General features: G+C 45.1%; 2 protein-coding genes across 2 annotated transcripts; one reads left to right on the forward strand and one right to left on the reverse strand.

Annotated features, from left to right (window-relative positions):
* Positions 1–9316: 9316 nt before the first annotated feature.
* MRFAP1L1 (Morf4 family associated protein 1 like 1) lies at positions 9317–11218 on the reverse strand (the record flags this gene model as incomplete). The annotated part of the gene is given in 2 exon segments (XM_069496407.1): positions 9317–10864; positions 10866–11218. Coding segments are annotated over 2 exon segments (501 nt in total), but the record flags the coding sequence as incomplete, so codon positions are not given.
* A 5423-nt stretch (positions 11219–16641) lies between these two features.
* BLOC1S4 (biogenesis of lysosomal organelles complex 1 subunit 4) lies at positions 16642–18743 on the forward strand. Its single transcript, XM_069495891.1, has one exon. It carries the CDS (start codon positions 16660–16662, stop codon positions 17305–17307), a length of 648 nt encoding a protein of 215 aa, XP_069351992.1. The 5' UTR covers positions 16642–16659; the 3' UTR covers positions 17308–18743.
* The last annotated feature ends 2572 nt before the right edge of the window (positions 18744–21315 follow it).

Here is a 21315-nt window from a genome sequence, read left to right on the forward strand (position 1 = left end):
TACCCCAGAGATCCAGATTCCAGACGGAGGCGCGGCAGGACCTGGAAGCGGGCCCCTGGCTTCCAGAAAGTCCTTGTTGGCGATTACTGCCCTAGGCTGAGCCTGCTGATGTCCCTGTGATTAATAAATACTTGTGAAATGATCCTGGTCTCAGAGAAACCAGTTATTTCCTTGAAACGTCATGTCTCCTCTGCACAAAAAATAGTTCACTAATTAAATTTGTCATTTATTTACTCATTGCCTGCCTGGTGTAGAGTTGGAGATGGTGGACAGGTCAGTTGGTAAGAATCCATTCATTGGCCATTTCCTGAGTGCCCACCTGTGCCAGCCCTTGACTGAGGCACAGTATGGCCACTCTGTCCTGGACCCGAGGGGGGTTTGGGACACGAATCCGTGCATTCAGTCACTAGCTGCTCATTGAACCCAGGACCCCCCCCATCTCTCCAAACATGATGTTTTTGCAAGTAACATATTTTAATGATACAATACCATTTTTGCCGAAAGACCATAAAATGCAGTAACAAGCCAGCTGTGGTGGCTCACACCTATAATCCTAGTACTCTGGGAGGCCAAGGCTGGAGCAATGCTTCAGCTCAGGAGTTTGAGACTAGCCTGAGCAAGAGCAAGACACCGTCTCTACTAAAAATAGAAAAATTAGCTGGCCGCAGTGGTGTGTGCCTGTAGTCCCAGCTACTCAAGGGGCTGAGGCAGGAGGATCTCTTGAGCCCAGGAGTTTGAGGTTGCAGTGAGCTATCATGATGCCACTGCACTCTACCTGGGGTGACAGAGGTTACCCCAGTTTTGAGACTCTGTCTCAAAAAAAGAAAACCCACAATAACAGACAAAAACACATTACAAGTCAGGATTAGAGTCACCAGTGAACAACTGCTCACATGCCCCAGGTGTACAGTTTTATGACACTAGCTTCAGGAAGCACCCACAGTGACTCAGGTGAGGTCTTGGATATCAAGTTCGTAATTGGATCTGGTTTTAGGACTCCTATCATTTTTGAATACCCAGGATTTGAAGCCTCTTCTTATGTTTGAAGACGTTTTCACTACAGAAGAAATGGGTATACCTTAGAGGTGGACACAGCGATGTGAGGCACTGAGGCAACTGCACACTGAAATAAAGGGCAAAGAGTAAGTTAATAATGGGGAAACCAAAAGGATGAACCAGGGTGGAATCTTTTTTTCCTTTTTCTCTCTGCTTAGCAAATTAGTCACCAACGTTTGAATGAAAAATCACCCAGCTTATTAGTTTTGGGGGAAGGCAAAGCCTACAGAAGCTGCTGCAAATGCCAGAGCCCTCACTTTCTGGCCTCACTCATAGGCTCAGAGCTGGGGTGCAAGCATCTCACCTGGGCTCCCCCAGACTCTGTTCTCACCCAGACTTGGAATTGGACAACTGACACAAAGAGGTGGGGACCTGCAAAACCTCTTTCGGGTTTTGCACCAGGGTCGTAAGAGCTGCAACTCGTATAATTGCACCTATGCTCTCTCTGACTCTTAAAGAGACATCTTTGGTAAACCTATCACCCAGAGTGGATTTCTGTGCTTAGCAACTAGGAACTCAGACTACAGGAGTAGGAAAATGCAGCATGCCGCTGCCTTCAAACGTCCTGCCTGGGGTTTCTCTGGCCCTGATCATTCCCGCCCTCTCTGCATGGAGACAGCAGGGCCTGTCCCTCATCAGTCTCTATTTTCATCCCACAGGACGGACTCCACGGCTGCCCTGGGGAATCCTTTTCACCTCATCTTGGCTCCTTCCTCTGCTCCAACTGGGAGAGTACATCTGTGTTGGAATGTAATCCAACTCCTGTGGTCCCCCACTGTCCTATTTCTGTTCAGGGTCCTCTGAGCAGGAGGCAGACAACCCGTTCCTCTGAGAAGAAGTCCACAGTCACCTCTCTAGAGTTCATACCTCCCTGGCAGGCACCTGGCATCTAGGTCCTTATGGAGCAAAAGCTATGCCCAAATAGCATTTTGTAATGGCTGCAAGGAATTCATTGGAATGAGGATACCATCATTGTTAAAGATGCAGTTTTTGCTATTTTTGTTTTTTAAAAGTATGCTACAATTAATATGTTCATGCATAAAGCTTTAAGTTCAGATGATTTTTCAAAAATGGATTCCATTTTTTTTTTTTTTTCCCTGAGACAGAGTCTCGCTCTGTTGCCCAGGCTAGAGTGCCATAGCATCAGCCCAGCTCACAGCAACCTCCAACTCCTCGGCTCAAGCACTCCTTCTGCCTCAGCCTCCCGAGTAGCTGGGACTACAGGCATGTGCCACCATGCCCAGCTAATTTCTTCTATATAGACTTTTAGTTGTCTGGATAATTTCTTTCTATTTTTAGTAGAGACAGGGTCTCGTTCTTGCTCAGGCTGGTCTCGAACTCCTGACCTTGAGCAATCCTCCCGCCTCGGCCTCCCAGAGTGCTAGGATTACAGGCGTGAGCCACCACGCCCGGCCTGGATTCCATTTTTGACCTAGGATTACTAGATCAAGGAATATTTTTTTTATTGTGGTATCTTAACATAATATGTACCATCTTAGCCATTTCCAAGTGTACAGTTCAGTAGTGTTAAGTATATTCACATTGTTGTGCAACCAATCCCCAGAACCCTTTCCATCTTGTAAAACTGAAACTCTGTCTCCACTAAGCACTAACTCCCCATGGCCTCCCGGAGCCCCTGGCAGCCACCATTCTACTTTCTGTTTCTATGAATTTGACTCTAGTTATTAATACATCATATGAATGGAATAATACAGCCTTTTGGGACTGGCTTATTTCACTCAGCACGATGCCCTCAAGCTTCATCCATGGCGTAGCACGTGACAGAATGTCCTTCCTTTTCCAGGCTGAATGATACTCCATTGTGTGCACGCAGCTCACTGACTTACCCATTCATCTGTGAATGGACCTTGCATTGCCACCAGAATATTTTTGAAACAAAATATTTAACCCAAGTCAAGCGTTCTCCACTGTCCTGCCTGGAAAAACGAGCGGCAGCAGCCACTTCCCAGTTGAACCCACCGGCTTTATTTGTGATTTGCCAGCAGGACAGGCGGCCGCGTGAAACGGAGGCTCTCCTGGCCCCTGGGCTATCGCCAGCGCCACCTGCTGCTGCTTTGCAGAATTGCTCCTTGGGCTAAGCCCTGTCCCTACCTAATGCCAGCGCATTTCCACCACCTCCAGGTCAGGGGCCTTGGGTAATGGACCTGCCCTGGCCTACCTAACTGCTCCATAAGCACAGCAGTTCTGAATTAAATTTTGACACTCACAGAAATCACAAACTTATAGAAAAGTTAGAAGTACAGTACAAAGAACTTTATTTTTCTGAATGACTTAAGAATAAGCTGATCCACCACCCCTGGAATACATTAGTGTGCATGTCCTACAAACAAGAACATTTTCCTGTGTAACCACAATGCGAGGCAACCAATGAAGTCAGAAAATTAACACCAATACGTTACTACCATCTAATCTTAAGCCCCATTCAAGTTTGCCAATTGTTCTATTAATGTCTTTTATAAAGCAAATGGACCATTTTTTATAGCAAAAAAGCATCATTGTTGCATTTAGTTAGCATATCTCTTTGGTGTTCTTATTCAGGTGTAGTTCCTCATTCTTAGACTTTCATGACCTTGACACTTCTGAACAGTACAAGCTGCTATTTTGTAGAGCTTCCTTCAGTTTAAATTTGTCTGAGGTCTCCTCACGATTTAGTCCAGTTTATGTATCCTTGGCAAGAATATCCAGGAAGTGATGCAGTTTTCTACTCATCGCATCATATCAGACAGCACACAATTTCAATTTGTCCCGTTACTGATCATGTTTACTTTGACCACTTGATTAACATGGTGTTTGAAGAAATCACCCATACCAGAACTGGGGCAAGGAAAGTACAAGATGTATCTAGAACATCTTGCTGTGACACAAAGCAAGGGTGTGTTCAAAGAACAACTGGGATATGTCAAAAGGACACAGAAGCCAGCTTGAATGGGCTCCCACTGCTCAAATCAAAGGCTTATCCACTATGGAGTTATGCTTTTCACTTTTGTAATTAGTAAGTATTTTATAGAGAGGAACTTTGAAACTATGCAAATATTCTGTTCCTCAGCGAACATTTAATTTCTTCATGTTTTCATATTTATGTGAACTCCTGCTTCCCCATATTATTCAGTGGGTTGTAATCCCCTGCTTATCTGTTATTTGTTCTGATGCTCACGCTGCCCCTGATCTGATTAATGGAAGCCCATTTAAGCTGGTTCCTGTGTCCTTTGACATGCTTTCAACACTCCTTTGCTTTCTGTCACAGCAAGATGTTCCAGATACATCTTGCACTTTCTTGCCCTAAGCTCTCGAATTGGCCATTTCTCCAAGCTGCCCTAGTTCCTTTTAGTGGAAAATCGTATTCGTAAGCCAAGATCTGAGAGCTACATGTACTCATTGTTACTGGGGTGTCACTGCTCCCAGCTCCTCAATAGACAGAACTAGAGAATATTTGTACATATATACATAAGTTTAGATACACACACCTGTAGTTCTATATCTATCATATATACAAACACCACAAGTTCACATGGATGCCTCCATTTTCAACCCAATACCACAGGGTCCATTCTAGTTTTCTGTTTACATTCCTCTCCCTCTGCCGGCATCAACTCTCCTGCAGAAACCTCTTCCCTGCTCAGGCTCTGAAGCCCATACCAGTCCGCCCCCTGCAGAGACATCCCCCTTGCCTCTCAGGCTGAGTCATCTGCAGGACTGGCCTGCTCTGTGGATGCTCTCCTCTCCCTGCTCAAGCTATGCAGCTTGTCCCCATGTGTGGGTGCTCTCGTCATCCTACTTGGGCCCTGACTCCCCAGAGTCTCCCCTGGGGACTCCCTTCTCGCTCTGCCTGGGCTCTGATTTCCCAGGCTGGATTCCCCTCCCCATAACCCATCCCCACATGGATGTACTCCTCACACTGCTGAAAGTTGGACTGTCCACACTGGGACGACTCCCCCACCCCCAGACATCCTCTTCACCTTGCTCAGAGGGCTCTGACCCCATGCCAGGCTGTTCCCCTGTGGGGATGCCCTCTCCACCCTGCATGGGCTCCGAGCCCTGATCTGGGCACCATGGCTTCACCAGGACACCTATACCATCGTGTGTGTGTGCGTGTGCATGTGTTTACAGTCAATCCGCATTATTCATGGATTTTATATTTGCAAATTCATGTACTTGCTAAAATTTATTTGCAACCCCAGAATCAATACTCTCAGTGCTTTCCTGGTCATTAGCAGCTATGTGCAGGGCAGCAAAACATTTTATTTGTCTGACGTGTACATTCCCAGTTGAGATCGAACTTCTTGTTTCAGTTCTCATGCTGTTAAAAAGTGTCCCTTTCGGCTGGGCAATGTGGCTCACGCCTGTAATCCTAGCACTCTGGGAGGCCGAGGTGGAAGGATCACTTGAGCTCAGGAGTTGGAGATCAGCCTGAGCAAGAGTGAGACCCTGTCTTTACCAAAAATAGAAAAAATTAGCCGGGTGTGGTGGCGCATGCCTGTAGTCCCAGCTACTCAGAAGGCTAAGGCAGGAGGATGGCTAGAGCCCAGGAGTTTGAGGTTGCTGTGAGCTAGGCTGACGCCACGGCACTCACTCTAGCCCGGGCAACAAAGTGAGACTCTGTCTCAAAAAAAAAAAAAAAGTCCCTTTCACAGTCTACTCAGTGCTATGTTTTTCCCATTTTTGTGCTTTTTGCTGCTTAAAATGTCCCCCCAAGCCTAATGCTGAAGCACTGTCTAGTGTTCCTAAGCGCAAGAAGGTTGAGAAGTGCCTTATGAAGAAAATGTGTGTTAGATAAGCTTTGTTGAGGCCGGAGTTATAGTGCTGTATTGGCTTTGAGTTCAAAGTTAATGAATCAGCAATATATGTTAAATAAAGTGTCTTTAAACAGAAACACAAGGTCAAACAAGGTTATATATTGGTCAGTTGATGAAAATGTGGCCAAAGGCTGTTAGGAACCTAATCCTTTAATTTTCCTTAGGGGAAGTGAATCAGTGTTTACTAATTTAGTGTTTATGGTGACTTTATATAACTGCAAATAATGAGAACCAACTGTATAGAGATATAGACACACACACATTTTTAAGAAGTTGCAACCACCTAGCAAATTGCAACCCTGAACACACCTCAGTATCTACATTCTCTGTGGCTTCACCCAGAAAGTTAAGTAGTGTTTGGAGAAGTTGTATACTGAGGCTGCAGAGCCTGCTGTTCAGAGACAGCCAGACTTGGGTTGAAGTAGGTATTAGAAAGTTTGTAAAGAGGTGGGAGGAAGACAAGTCACAAGAGATGAAGTCTGGAACACTGAGGATGAAACTTTGGGAGAGGACCAGGGAAGAGGTTTAAATTTGTGGCAGCAACTGAGGAAAACCAGGATGAGACAGCTCTGGGAGACGGCAGAAATTCTTGAATATCTATGTACCACAGATGTAGAATAAATGAATGAATATCCTTAGCACTTATTTATCCTGCTAATTTTATATCTCCACCACTAGGATGAAGCTCCAGATGGCAGGACTTTTGCATTGTCTGTTCAGTGCTGTGTCTGCCAGTACCTAGAATAGAGCCTGGTCTATAGTAGGAGCTGAGTTAATATTGATGAATAAATAAAAAACATCTGTGGCAAAAGGAATTTTTTAAAGGATTTCAAGTGGGACTTGACATAACCCAATTCACTCTCCCTGATCTGTGAGGGAAGAGAACTGGAGTAAAACTGAAAGTGAAGAAGCCAGTTAGAAGACTGTCATACTAGACGCCCGGAGTAGGTGGAAGAAGGCATATGAATCCAAGGGGTGTTCTAGGCAGAACCAACCTGCTTTATCGACAGATGGGATGGGGAGGGGATTTCTGAGGAGGAAAATGTCAAGAATGACACTAAAGTGTCCCACTCAGTAACTTCAGTGATCTGCATTGGTAGCAGACACAACTAGGTTTAATTTCCATATCTAACTTGCACTCATTTGTTCAATGAATATTAGGCACCAACCATGCGTCAGGCAAGTGCTAGGAATTCAGCAGTGAATAAAATCCCTGCCCCCAAAGGGCTGACAGTCTACAGAGAGATGTCAGACAACACACATATGATCACGCCAAGTAGTGTGAAGAAAAGTCAAGGAGAGTAACAGGCGACAGCAGTGCTATGTCAAACAGGCTGTCGTGGGAAGGCCTTTCTGGTATGATAACATCTGAGTAGAGACTTGAAAAGTGGTATTTTGAGCCATGTGGATGTTAGATATTCAAAATGTTTTCAGAAAAAACTCTGTGATGTAGTGAAACAAAACGTTATTGAAGACTCAGTCATCACCAGCCAGCCAATACAAGTGAAGACCGAAGAATTTGCCAAGTCTTCTGGAAGAGAGTGTAGAATTTCAGATTTCAGAGGGGAGCTTGGGTGTGACTGACTCATACATGACAGACTAATGACTGTCAATGGATTGGACAGAAGCCAATCCAAATTTTCTAGCTGACTTTGAAGTTGTTTAAATTCCATGCACATACAATTCAATTAAGGAAAAATGTGTGAGCTAAGAAGAAAATGGACAAAACCCTGAATGCCTCTAAATTGTATTTGCATCACAGCATGGGTTAAGACAACTAGCCTGTCACAACAATGTTCTGCACAAGAGCTAAGGTTCAAAAATGATTCTGTAGACTCCTTAGGCACTGAACGTGAAGAAGGCTTAGAATCAAAACCTAGGATACTGAAGAAATGAAAGGCAACCCTGTGAATGAATATAATCTCTGGACAATTAATCAATGGGAAAATATATGTATACATAGTATGTATGCACACACATATATGTGTACGTCCAGGATTCAGCTTTTTCACCCCCAAAGCATGTTTTTAAATCAGTGAAGTAACTTGTAACTAACAGCTTCCCTAATCCAGATCCACAATATCCCAAGAGCAGCTACTCCTTTAGCAACCTCCTGGAATTAAGAGAACTTGGAGCAACTAACCTGCAACGTATGTAAACATGAATGAGAAATAAACCTTGGGTGCTGAAAGGCACTAAGACTTAGGGTAAACTGTTACAGTTTAGTTGACTGACACAGAAGGACACCAAGTCTTGGCCCCCGAAAAGCCTCGCTGGTCCTTCCCACTCATTCTGCTCCAGTTCAGCCCTCAATTCCCATCTGCCTTCTGCACCAGCCCCTATCTTCCCGCCTCCGCTGGAACTCCCATTAATCCATACCCTGCAGTCTTGAGTAACCTTTCTAAGCCACAGATGTGACTGTCGCTCCCCTGCTCACCAGAAAGTGTCAATGTCTCTCCAGCAGTACTTCTCGTTTCCACTGAGGAACCCAGAAAGACAGGAGCATGAATAAGGATTTTAGAAACCACAACACAGCCAGAAACAGCTTCTGTAAGTATGATTTTTCTGTGCTCAGGTACTTGATTTTAAAAATACCACTTTATACATTAATCCAAAACATGTACCTAAATTTGTTAGTATGATCACATATTTGTTCTTATCAAATTACATTTGGCAGTCTGGATATTGCACTATGCCTGCTCTCTGAGCATCCTGGAGCACTCTGTGAGACAACACTCACCGAAGTACAGGCTTACTAAGATGCATCAACTCCCTAACCAAGACCTCTGAGCTCTGCTCGCTGCTTTCACCTCGTCTCCCACAACTTCCCACTCCCACTCCTCCTTAAATTCCAGCGCATTGGCCATCTCCCCCGTACTAGAACTCACAATGCTCTTGCTCAGCTGTCCCCTGTGCCTCATAGACCTTCATCTGTTTCTACTTTGAAGGCCCAGTTAAGTCACTTGCTCGGAAAATCCTTCCCAAACTCCCCTGCACAGGGTTGACTGCTTCAAGGCTCCCCTACGATACTCAAGCACACCACATTGTAATTTCCTGTTTCCATTTCTGTCCCACACCTTTGCCCAATCCATGTCTTACCTTTATATTCCTAGCGCCATGGACAGGATATGAAGCCCATCGCATACCCACTGATCGACTAAACACACTTCAGCTGCCAAAAAGCTAAAAGCTGGCCTAAGGTTTGTTTCTCTTAAACACTGAGTGTTCTGTCAGCTCCTCCCCGTGGAACCTTCCACAAATAATTCTCTCTCATAGTTAAACGTTTGCCGAGAGTCTCACAAACTATAGGCAGTTCACTCTCATTTGCCAATGATGACACTCAAGGAATAACATCCACCTAAAAAAAATTTATTTATGATTCTTTTATTAACACACACAGGAGCTTTGGTCATTTAAACAAAAACTTTATTTAAAAAAAAAATAAGATTTCTTAGGTCTTTGTTTTTCAAGGCAAATGAACACGTTTGACTTTGACCTCAAACCTCTGTCAGGTCTGCCACCCTGATGAACTAGAAAAGGCTTTATGGGCCCTGATAATCCCTTTCCCTTTCTCCAGCCTCTCAAGGCCCTTTGTGGATGGTCTCCCTGAAGCCCCTGCAATGTGTGAGCGTATTACAATAGTGAAGTGTACTCATCATTCCCTGTTCAAACTTCCTTGTCACATACGGTCGGCCACACGGTCTAAATAAATTCACCCGACAGGTTACACGACATACATCAGACAATGTGCCACAAAACAGTTCTCCTCCTTCGTCTCACAGAATATGTGAGAACCATCTTCCATCCCCAACTGTCTTCTAGTTCTCCCAAACTTGATGCAAAGCAGTCTCATTCACGCACTCTTCCCCAGGTTCAACCGAGCACCACAGAGCCTCCCGCTGCACCTCTGAAGGTGGACGAGTCTGATCCCAAGTTGTCACATGCTCCAAAGTTCCAAAAAACAATCAGGTCACATAGGTACCAGCCAAATACAAAGGCCATGCACAATATTTCAAAATCGCAGCAAAGTCCCAAGAATAAACGTGACCACGTAAATAACTTTTGACTAAGCCCCATTTCTCTTACGAAAGTTATCTTTCTAGAAGCAAATACATTTGATGATCTAAATCCATATCAAGGTCATCAACCACTGACCCTCAGGGGGTAAAAAACATACAAAAGAGAAAACGGCAAGCTGTTTCAGTCTCCTCAAGGTGTCGGTCCACCCTTAGCAGTTGACCAGCGTCCATCAGCTGTGAACCTAAGGTACAACTGAGAGCAACTTACCATCAGGACACTGAATCTCACATTTCCATATCCTGACACTAAGAAATGGTAACCACCCACAAGAAGGCCCCTTCTTTCAGGGAAGATCCCCTGACATACCTGCTTTCCAGGAAAAACTGGAAATTGCCTCTGGCTTTACGCTTTTCTGTTCCTCTTTCCCTGCATTCTCACTCTCTCCCATTTTTCTCTGTGGCCTAGGTCTTCTTTGGTTCCCCCCAACTCCCTTGGCGCCTAGGCAGGTCTACCTCTGGCGACTGTCCTAGTAGAATTGACTTTTAGGGTCCACAAAAAACATACCTGAAGTTACCTTCACTTTTCTCTAATTACCACTGGGAAAGGGAGGTGCCACAGGAAAAGAGAATATACCAGCACCTAACGAAACCAGCGCGCAACGTGACCCCCACTTTGTTCCCAATGCCCAATTTCTGGGGCAATAAAATGGGGGATTTGCTCCTAGCATAGCACCCTTTTTACAAGAGGCTGTTCGACCGTGCTTATGGCAACCACCGAAAGTTCCACCCAGCTCCCGCTAGTTCATGACCTTCTGCGATATTCTCCTTCAAGACGACTCGCTTCTCTCTGTTCGCCAGACCAGCTCGACCAACATCTCTGCCATCTTCGCGATCTCCTTAGCTTTCTCCTCGGCCTTCTCACACAACCCCGACACTCTCTCGTCAGCGTCCCCATTTGGATGCCGGACGTGATTCGGGGGCCCCCTCGGAGGCCTCCACCTGGGTTTTTATTTGGATGAGCATATTGTCCATCTCCCACAACTTGCTCCCGGTCCTTAAGTACGCCCGCCCGTGCTCCCGCGTAAGAGACGCGCTGTCCTCCCGCATCTCGTTGATGAATGGAAGCGGAAACTGCTCGAAGTCTTCCTCCGGCTCCAGCACCTCCACGTCCTCTGCCGCTTCCACCTCGTCGATGTCCAGGGGCCACACCTCCTCCTGCCACTTCAGAACCGCGGAGTCGACGTTCTTACTCGCACGCCGTGAGGGCGGTGGATCAGCAGTTCCTGCTGGAGTCAAGGCGACCCACACTCTGTCAAAGGTGTTCCCGAGTTATCTTTAAATGTTTTCTTCCTTTTAATTTTAAGCCTCCCGCCTCAGAACTGCTGTGGAAACACCCCGTACACCGACAGCGGACCGCTGAATAAAATGCATTCGCCGCCGTCCACCCGCCCTCGGCGTGTTGCGGCCCTTTCACGACCTGGCCGGGCCCCTTTACGGTGACGCCTCCGGCAGGACCAGGGGGCGGACGCGCGCACGTAAATAGGCGTTGGGCGCGCGCACGCCCATCACCTCCCGCTTCTCGGTGACCCGCCCCGCTCGGTTCTCTATTCCGCCTTAGGAGGCAGAAGTGGTTTGTTGGCTGCAGGTTTGCTTTCCCTCCTCCTCGAGATCTTCCCTCCTAGGGGGCTTTTACTTTTATTTTTTTTATTTTTAAGTAAAAGCGCTCCTCCTTCCCCATTTTTGAATAGGACTGGCTGGCCTTCACATCATTTACTATCCAAGCATGCAGAAGCTCAGGTTAACTTGTATTCATTTAACTCTTAACGAGGAACCTACAAGCTAGGTGGAAATCTGGCTCAAAGTCGTGCGTGTGGGATGGAATTTGAACCCAGAGCAGTTTGGGTCCGCAGTCCCTGCTGCCACACATGCTTCCTTCTGGGACGGAGCTCTTCCCTCTGCGTTCCCCATGGCTCATTCGCACACTTTTGTTTTGGGGGGAGTTCCTCTTTCTGCCTTGAGTTCTGGTCAATAATTCTTGGTCTGTTTTCAGCAGACCAAGTCGCAGCTCCTCGAGGTAAAGGGCCATTTCTGTTTTGGTCCAATTCTCAGCCCTTTCCTGCAGCCTTCAAGCAGGGCCTTAGGGGATTCTTTAGAGAGAGATGTAATTCTTCCCTAATATGTTGGTCACCTGTATGTCCTCACCACCCACAGGGCCTGAAAATCACGTGGGCTCAGTAAGTGTGGCTTTGATAATCATTTAAGAAATATATTTTGATCACCAACTTCATACCATTATGGAATGGAGGAAGTCTATTTCTAGGCTTGGTTGCCCAGTGCCACCTTAGTAGTAATTTGCGTTTATCTGGGGGGATCCTGCTGTACAAGTGCCACACATCAGAGCTTCAGTTTTCCAGTCTGATAAATAAAAACCAGTGGTCCCAGCCTGAATATCTGTCAGTGGGAAAGGCAATCATGAGATGATGTGCATGAAAGAGTTTTGTAAACACCAAAGCAGTAGCAGATGTTCATCAAAAGACATCATTAAGAGAGAGAAAAGTCAAGCCACAGAGTGGGAGAAGATATTTTCAATACATATATCTGACAAAGGACTTATATCCAGAATATTTTGAGAACTACAGATCAATAAGAAAAAGACAACTCTCAACTTAAAATGGGCAAAAGACATAAGCTAGCACTTCACAAAAGACAATATTCAAATGGCCAATAAGTAAGTATATGAAAAGGTGCTCGAATTCATGATTCAACAGGGAAATGCAAATGAAAACCACAATGAGAAAACACTATATATCCACTGGAATCACTAAAATTTGACACACTGCCATGTGAGTTGTATTTAACTCATGCTAGTTTTGAGCCTGGGGCCTCATGAAGCATATTTTTTTTTTTTTTTTTTTGAGACAGAGTCTCACTCTGTTGCCCAGGCTAGAGTGAGTGCCGTGGCGTCAGCCTAGCTCACAGCAACCTCAAACTCCTGAGCTCAAGCGATCCTCCTGTCTCAGCCTCCCGAGTAGCTGGGACTACAGGCATGCACCACCATGCCCGGCTAATTTTTTCTATATATATTTTTAGCTGTCCATATAATTTCTTTCTATTTTTAGTAGAGGTGGGGTCTCGCTCTTGCTCAGGCTGGTCTCGAACTCCTGAGCTGAAACGATCCGCCCACCTCGGCCTCCCAGAGTGCTAGGATTACAGGCGTGAGCCACCGCGCCCGGCCTCATGAAGCATATGTAACTCACTCGTCTCTTTACCTTGAGCCCCATCAACTATTTTTCAAGTTGCATATAACTCAACACACAGAAAACAATAAAAAATAAATTTTTCATTAAATTAGGATCACTTTGTTTTAGAAGTTTTTATTCTATTTTTTGTAATAAAACACTGTGGCCCCAGGGAAAAAAATTTTTCTAGTGTGGCAGTCAATGTGTTAAAATACTGATGATACCAACTGTTGGGGAGGATGTGGAAACTCTCATACATTCTTGATAGTGTCTTAATCTGCTCAGGTTGGGTGGCTTAAACACAGAGATTTATTTTCTTACAGTTTTGCAGGCTAGAATCCATGATTATGGTGCCAGCACATTTGGTTTCTGGTGAGGTTAGGGCTCTACTCTTGGCTTGCTGACAGCTGCCTTCTCATTGCAGTCCTCACATGACCTCTTCTTTGTGCTTGTGCAGGGTGGTAGGGGGAGTGCTGTCTGTTGTCTCAGTAATTCAATTGACTCAGGGCCCCACCCTAATGACCTTATTTAACCTTACTTACTGCTTTACTTCAAATATGGTCACACTGAGGGTTTGGGCTTCAATGTATGAATTTTGAGGGACACATACCTTCAGATCACAGTGATGGGAATGTAAATTGGTACGATTTTGGAAAGCTGTTTGGCAGTATCTACTAAGACTAAACATATGCTAACCCTATGACCTGGCAGTTTGACACCTCAGTATATACTCAAGAGATTTTGAGCGCATCTGTCCACAAAAAGACATTTAAAGGAATAGTCATAGAAGCTTTATTATAATAGCCACAAAGTTAAAACTACCCAAATGTTCATCAGAGGAGAATAAATATATAAAACAAATAAATTGTAGTATAACCCTTCAATGGTATATTAGTTATGTAGTGCTGCATAACAAATTACCCCAAAATTTAGCAACTTCAAACATTTATTATCTTAGTCCATTTGGGCTGCTGTAACAAAATACCACAAAGCAGGTAGCTTATAAATAACAGAAACTTATTTCTCACACAGGTCTGGAGGCTGGGAAGTCCACAAGCAAAGTGCTGGCAGATTCTGTATCTGGTGAGGGCCCATTTACTGGTTTACAAATGGCACCTTCTTGCTGTGTCCTCACATAGTGGAAGGAACAGGGATCTTTCTTGTACGTCTTTTGTAAGGGCACTAGTCACATTCATGAGGACTCCACCTCCATGACCTAATCACCTCCCAAAGGCCCTATCTCCTGATACCATCACCTTGGGGATTAGGATTTCAACATATGAATTTTGGGGGTGAAACAAACATTCAGATCATAGCATTGTCTCATGTAGTATCAGCTTAGGATCTTTCATGAGGTCACAGCCAAAATATCACCGGGGGCTGCAGTCATTTCTGTGCTTGAATGGGGCTGGAGAATCCACTTCCAAGATGTCTTACTCATGTGGTTATTGGAAAGAGGCTGTTTTTCCCTAGATGTTGGTAAGAGACCTCATTTCCTTGCACTGTGTGTGCTTCTCTCCATAGGGCTGCTCACAACAAGGCAGCTGGTTTTCCCCAGAGCAAGTGATTGGAGATAACCTTTTATGAACTAATCCCCAAGTCACACACCGTCACTTTTCTCTTTTTCTATTTATTATGAGCAAGTCAGTAAGTCTAGTACATACTCAACAGGAGGGAATACACCAGAGTGTGAATACCTGGAGGTAGAAATCACAGGGGGTCATCTTGAAAGCTGGCTAGCAATCACAGTTTGCCCTTTGACTACCAATTATTCATGTTCTCTTAACATGCAAACCACACTCAAGCCCACCCAAGACTTCCAAAAGTTACCTTTTTTAAAAATCTCATGTAGTTTTATGTATTAGTATCTAATTATCTCATCAGCTTCAAGTCCAGAACTTTGTCTTCTAAATTAGGTCAGGTGTGGATGAGACTCCCTGGGTGTAGTTCCTTAAATCCAGCTCCTGGAGTATAATTCTTCTTGATCTGTAGACCTTTGAAACTAAAGAGACAAGTTATCTGCCCTCACACATCCAATATACAATGTGGGGCAGGCATAGGATAACCATTACAGACATTCCTGTTCAAAAAAATAGGGGATTGGCCGGGCGCGGTGGCTCACGCCTGTAATCCTAGCACTCTGGGAGGCCGAGGTGGGCGGATCGTTTCAGCTCAGGAGTTCGAGACCAGCCTGAGCAAGAGCGAGACCCCACCTCTACTAAAAAATAGAAAGAAATTATATGGACAGCTAAAAATATATATATACAAAAAATTAGCCGGGCATGGTGGCGCATGCCTGTAGTCCCAGCTACTCGGGAGGCTGAGACAGGAGGATCGCTTGAGCTCAGGAGTTTGAGGTTGCTGTGAGCTAGGCTGACGCCACGGCACTCACTCTAGCCTGGGCAACAGAGTGAGACTCTGTCTCAAAAAAAAAAAAAAAAAAAAAAATAGGGGATAAATGGGAAGTATGAATAGGTCACTGGTCCATAATAATTCTGCAATTCAGTCTCAAAGTCTAGGAATAATTCTCCATGACTCTCAGCTTCATTATCTGGACTCTTGGTTTCATGCTGAGTCATACTTTTCTTAGAAAGGTAGCATGTGTTTGCTGATGAGTCCTTTTCTCAGTCTGCTTCCTGCTTGTAGAAGTTTGAATGAGGGGGTCCAAAGGCCTTTTATTTCACACTGTCTCTGTCCCGTTGAGTCCAATCTGCAGAGTTTGTGCCAATATAATTATCTTTAAAACTTTGTAGGTCTCCGTTGAATCTCATTGGGGTTCAGGCCATTAGACAAAAGCCCATCTTTATGTTGGGCTTCTGCTGACAATGCTTAAGAACATGGCCTTAAGCTTCCTAGAGACCCTACTGTTCAATGGAGACATTCTGTGAGGCACATCATTAATCTCTCTAAGGAGCTGTTAGTCTGACTGAATGGTACTCTGAGGCACTATCTTTGTTTTTTCTGAGAGTTTTAAGGATTTTACAGACACACCTCAGCTTCGTCTTTGTTTTTGCTGGCAGTACCTGAGATTTGATATTTGCTTGGAAGATTTCTTAATTTTACATCATTTGCAGTATGAAGAAGCTAAGAACTTTCAAAATCATACAAAGTCATCAAGGTCCATCCCCTTTGTGTTCAACAAACCTTCCTTTTGCTTATCTCTTTGATTTACTATAAGCAGCAAAAAGAAATGAGGGACAGGAGACAGACATTCTTGGGTGCTGGACATGTTCAGTATGTTGATCTGGAAAGAGGTTACAGGGTTGTATGGATACGTAAAACGTCATCGATGTGCACACATAAGACATAACGCGCTTTATTGTATTCCTTTTATATCCTTTTTTTTTTTTTTTTTTTTTTAAGTTCTGAGTGTGAACGCGAGCGCGCCTGGACACCGGAAACAAAAGTGGGTGCGCGTGCACGCACACCGTCCCGCGGCCGCCGGAAGTAGGGGCTGGCGCGCCTGCGTGCGCGTGCACGCGAGCGCGCAAAGCCGGAAGGGGGCCTGCGCAGCCCGGGTGGCCGTGGGCCATGGAGGGTCGGTCGGCCGGGCTACCGCGCGAGGGGCCGGCGGAAGAGGGCGAGGCGCAGGGCGCCGCCTGGAGCGGGGACAGCGGTACGGTGTCCCAGAGCCACAGCAGCGCCTCGGGACCGTGGGAGGACGAGGGCGCGGAGGACGGCGCGCCGGTCCGGGACCTGCCGCTGCTGCGCCGCGCCGCCGCGGGCTACGCCGCCTGCCTGCTGCCCGGAGCCGGGGCGCGGCCCGAGGTCGAGGCCCTGGACTCTAGTCTCGAAGACCTGCTCACCAGAGTGGACGAGTTCGTGGGCATGCTGGACATGATTCGCGGCGACTCGTCGCACGTCGTCAGTGAGGGGGTGCCGCGTATTTTCGCGAAGGCGGCGGAGATGAGGCAGATCTACGGCAGGATCGACAAGCTGGAGGCCTTCGTGAGGATGATCGGCAACAGCGTGGCCAGGATGGAGGAACAAGTGACCAAAGCCGAAGCCGAGGTGGGGGCTTTCCCCAGGGCCTTCAAAAAACTCCTGCACACAATGAACGTGTCCTCTCTTTTTAACAAGTCGTCCCCCTCCAGGCTGCAACAAACGGGCTACGAACCCCCCGTCCTGTTTAGGACGGAAGACTACTTCCCTTGTTGCAGTGAAAAACCTCAGCTCTGAGTGGTCTCACCAGTCCTGCGAGAGGACCCCAGCTGGGATTCTTATCTCAAGCGTTAAGTTAATTAAAATCCTCTTAATAGGCATCTAGGATGTTGGAGCACGAAATTTTTAGTTTCCTTTCTGCAAACCCTGCTTCGTAGTGTATTCATTATTCCACATAGAATGTATAGATTTTGTATGTCTTCCGATTTTTTTTATTAATAGAGCCAGAGTCTCGCTGTGTTGCTCAGGCTGGTTTCCAACTCCTGGGCTGAAGTGATCCTCTGGCCTAAGCCTCCTGAGTAGCCGGGACTACGGGTGCACCCTACCCAGCCTGTCTTTCTGTTCTAACCTGAAAGCTGCTTGGTGAGGGTAAGGGGCAACAAAATGAATGAACTTACCTGTGCACTGTGGCCCAACTGTTATTTTTATGGATTTTACGACTCAACTAACAGTATTACCTTTTCGAGATTTATATTGTTTATATAATAAGAAAAACAAACCGTTAAAGCCGTGTTATTCAATCCTAATAGTCATTCAATTTTCTATGACCTACTTTTAGGGTAAATGGCACATTATTTAGCATCATATTAAACTTTACACAGCATGTATTGTAAACTGAAGGAAATTATACAAATTTTGAGAAAATATATTGAATTTTTGCAACTAACTCTAAGTTGTATTTGAAAGTATGACCTCACAGTCTTAGTTTGTGTCCATAGCAAACGTCTGTATATGGTTGCCAATGTTAGGTTTATAATGATAAAATTTTTTTTTTTTTTTTTTTTTTTTTGAAACAGATTCTGGCTCTGGCTCTGTTGCCCGGGCTAGAGTGAGTGCCATGGCGTCAGCCTAGCTCACAGCAACCTCAAACTCCTGGGCTCAAGCAATCCTCCTGCCTCAGCCTCCTGAGTAGCTGGGACTACAGGCATGCGCCACCATGCCTGGCTAATTTTTTCTATATATAAGTTTTAGTTGGCCAGATAGTTTCTTTCTATTTTTAGTAGAGTCGGGGTCTCGCTCTTGCTCAGGCTGGTCTCGAACTCCTGACCTCGAGCAATCCACCCCCCTCGGCCTCCCAGAGTGCTAGGATTACAGGCGTGAGCCACCTTGCCCGGCCATGATAAAAATTTTTAATTTTATTGGAAAAATTTTCCTTCTGAAAAAAACTTTATGTATTTCCTCTTCCGTTTGTTTGAAAACAGATATATTGCTCACATGATTTGAGTAGTAAGGTAAAAGTGGTTTAGGAGTACCTCCTTTAGAAGGCTGATGAGAAAAACTAACCATAGCTATTTCACAGCATTGTATGTTTCTTTTCCCTGGAAATGGACAGTCAAGTCATTTATGTGAGTATTGGGACTTTTTTCTTTCACCCTGACAACATGGAAGGTTTAATGGTCCCTTGCAGAGACAAAAAGCTTTGATCTAGATTTGAATCTGTTTTATGAGGGTCCTAGGTAATAGACTCCAAATAAACATACAGCTTAGGTTGCCTTTGTGTCATTGGTTTGTGTCATTACAGATCTTTGAGGTTGATAGAGGAGGTTCTCTCATTTAGCTGTGAATGAGGACTCTGGTAATCTAATCTCAAACAGCTTTTGTGCACATTTATGTTTTTTATTCAGGTGATTTGTTGATTACAAATTAAGGAACTCCTGAATTTAGAAGCTGAAAGAACAAGTAAATCTACATTTAATATTTAGCAGCTACTGGGTACTGCTATAAGTAATTAGTGTACTAAAGATATATTCACTGAATATGGAAATAGCTTCCTTACATATTTATTGCTAAAATGATTTTTTCACTTCATATTAAAAGGTAGGTAATTAAAGCAAATTATGAAAAGTTAGAATAATTTTAAAGCTGAAGTTTAATAATCTGCATAATAGAAACCTTAAATTCCAGAAAGCATAAGTCAACAAGTGTGCTATAAGGTAGAACTTTATGAATTAGGCATGTATAATACTTAGATGTTTATCTTTAAAAAGTAAATTGGGTTGAGAAAATTAAAAGTATAATAACCAGTAAGAGAATTATATTCAGCTTAACTGTTTTTAAAGCTAATTGCATAAAATTTTCTGGCAATCTAAAAAGTCCTGGTTCAAGTGTTAACATACATGAGTATATGTGCAGCTTATGTATAAGGGATCCTGGGTTCTGAAATCTTCCTACTCAATCTTTCTGAGATTTCTAAATAGAGATTTGTATAGTCTTGTTTGGAATGGGGAATTGAAGCTGGTTTGCATAATACAAGACATATTAGATGCAGGTCATGTGTCTCTCTCAAGAACAGGATGGGGGAGCCAAGGACACTCCTGCTCTCCTTGGTGCTGCGACCTTCAGACCTGGCTCCCTCCTCTTCCGCCCAATTCTGACCAGCTGGAGAATCAAGAGGGCCCTCTGGGTCTTGGAAAACTGGTCCTTCTACCTCTGCCTAAGTCAGTAACAAGTTGGGAGAGGGGCTCCCACCCCTGGAGCTATAGGGGAGGCCCAGATGTCATCCTGGGTGACCACTGCAGACCATCTCTGCTGCTGGGGTCTGAAACTCCCCCACTTCCTGGAAGTATAAATGGGGGTGGGGATAGGGTCTAATAGCTTGAGGGAGGCACCCCGCCAATCATGCTTGAGTCAATTAGCTTGTTCTTGGCTCCTACATAGGAGCACAGTGACCGAGGAGAGTTTCGGGAGTCCCCAGGACATCCATCCCCTCAGTGCAGAGGCAGTCTCTGGCATTCAGGAGTCAGCTGATGCACATACATTAAATTGGATACTCATGAGCCAGTGAGCACCTTGTGGCTTTTCCCCCAAGCCAGAACTTTGAGAAATAGGAGTCTTGGGCCACTTCAAGAGGACATACACTGGAATCAGCCTGGTGTGAACCTGCTACCTGATCTTGGGCAGGGGCCAGCAAAGTTCCTAAAGGGCCAGACAATATCTGTTTGAGAATTGTAGGCCTTATGGTTTCACCACTACTCACTACCCTTGTATTGCAAAAGCAGCAATAGACAATATATAAACAAATAGGCCCAGCTGTGTGCCAGTAAAACTTTATTTATAAAAACAGGCATTTCTTGAAACTTAAGAGACATCCTGGCAGGAAAAACATAATGGTCTGGAACTTAAACTTTTAAACTAGCTTGGCCAAACAGCCGTCAGAAGGGGCAGCATGGGAAGATGAAAAGTGTTAGTTCCTAAGGATTCTTTTCTTGCTGCTGAAAGTGAGTAAGGAGAAAGACAAGCTGAGGCTGCCAGGCAGGGAGTGCAGGTTTGCAGCCCTCCTTGAAAGTGAGACCAACAAGACACAAGCAAATGGTGTCCAGCTCGGATCATGTCTGCATCATCACCCCACTTCCTATACCAGAAACTTCTCGAGGACTCTCTAACAGCAGTATCTTCTAAGGACTTTGGCTTAGAATGACCGCTAGTTAATAGTAAGAGCTAACATCACCCCCACAAGATATTCCCAGTGCACCCCTCCATCCATCTCCATCCATCCCCATCCAGGCCACTGGCATCTCATCTGGGCCACTCAGCAGCCTCTTAAGTGGTCTTCTGCTTCCCCTTGCCCACCCCAAGCCATTCCCCACATAGTATACAACCGTCAAAGGGGTCTTCAAAAACCATAAATCAGATATATAGGGCTTTGCCTAAAGTTCTCATCAGCTCCTCCTTACACTGGAATAAAACCTGGATTCTGTCCTATGGCCTGCTGGGCCCCATAGGACCTGGCTCCTGCACCCCTGCTCGCTCCTCTCCAGCCTCCCCTTGATCCTGAAGATGCCCAGTGTGTCCCCTCCACGGTACTTATTACAATTGCAATAGTGTCTGTGTCATTATCTGATTACTGTGGGCCTCACCTCCACCAGGTATAAGAACTGGATGTTAGCTCCGTGGACTTGGCTGCATTCTCAGCAAGCAGGTAGTGTGTGCCTAGAACACTCAGGTATCTGCTGAATAAGTGACTGTCAGAATGGCTGAGTGAATGCACAGCTAGACAAAAATTAGGCACCCCGAAAGGAATGCAAG

The sequence above is a fragment of the Eulemur rufifrons genome, chromosome 20 (genome assembly GCF_041146395.1).
Source record: "Eulemur rufifrons isolate Redbay chromosome 20, OSU_ERuf_1, whole genome shotgun sequence".
Classification (NCBI taxonomy): domain Eukaryota; kingdom Metazoa; phylum Chordata; class Mammalia; order Primates; family Lemuridae; genus Eulemur; species Eulemur rufifrons.

Bases quoted from the DNA above. Each gene is read 5' to 3' on its own strand.
- BLOC1S4 (XM_069495891.1), top strand. From the start codon at position 16,660: ATGGAGGGTCGGTCGGCCGGGCTACCGCGCGAGGGGCCGGCGGAAGAG.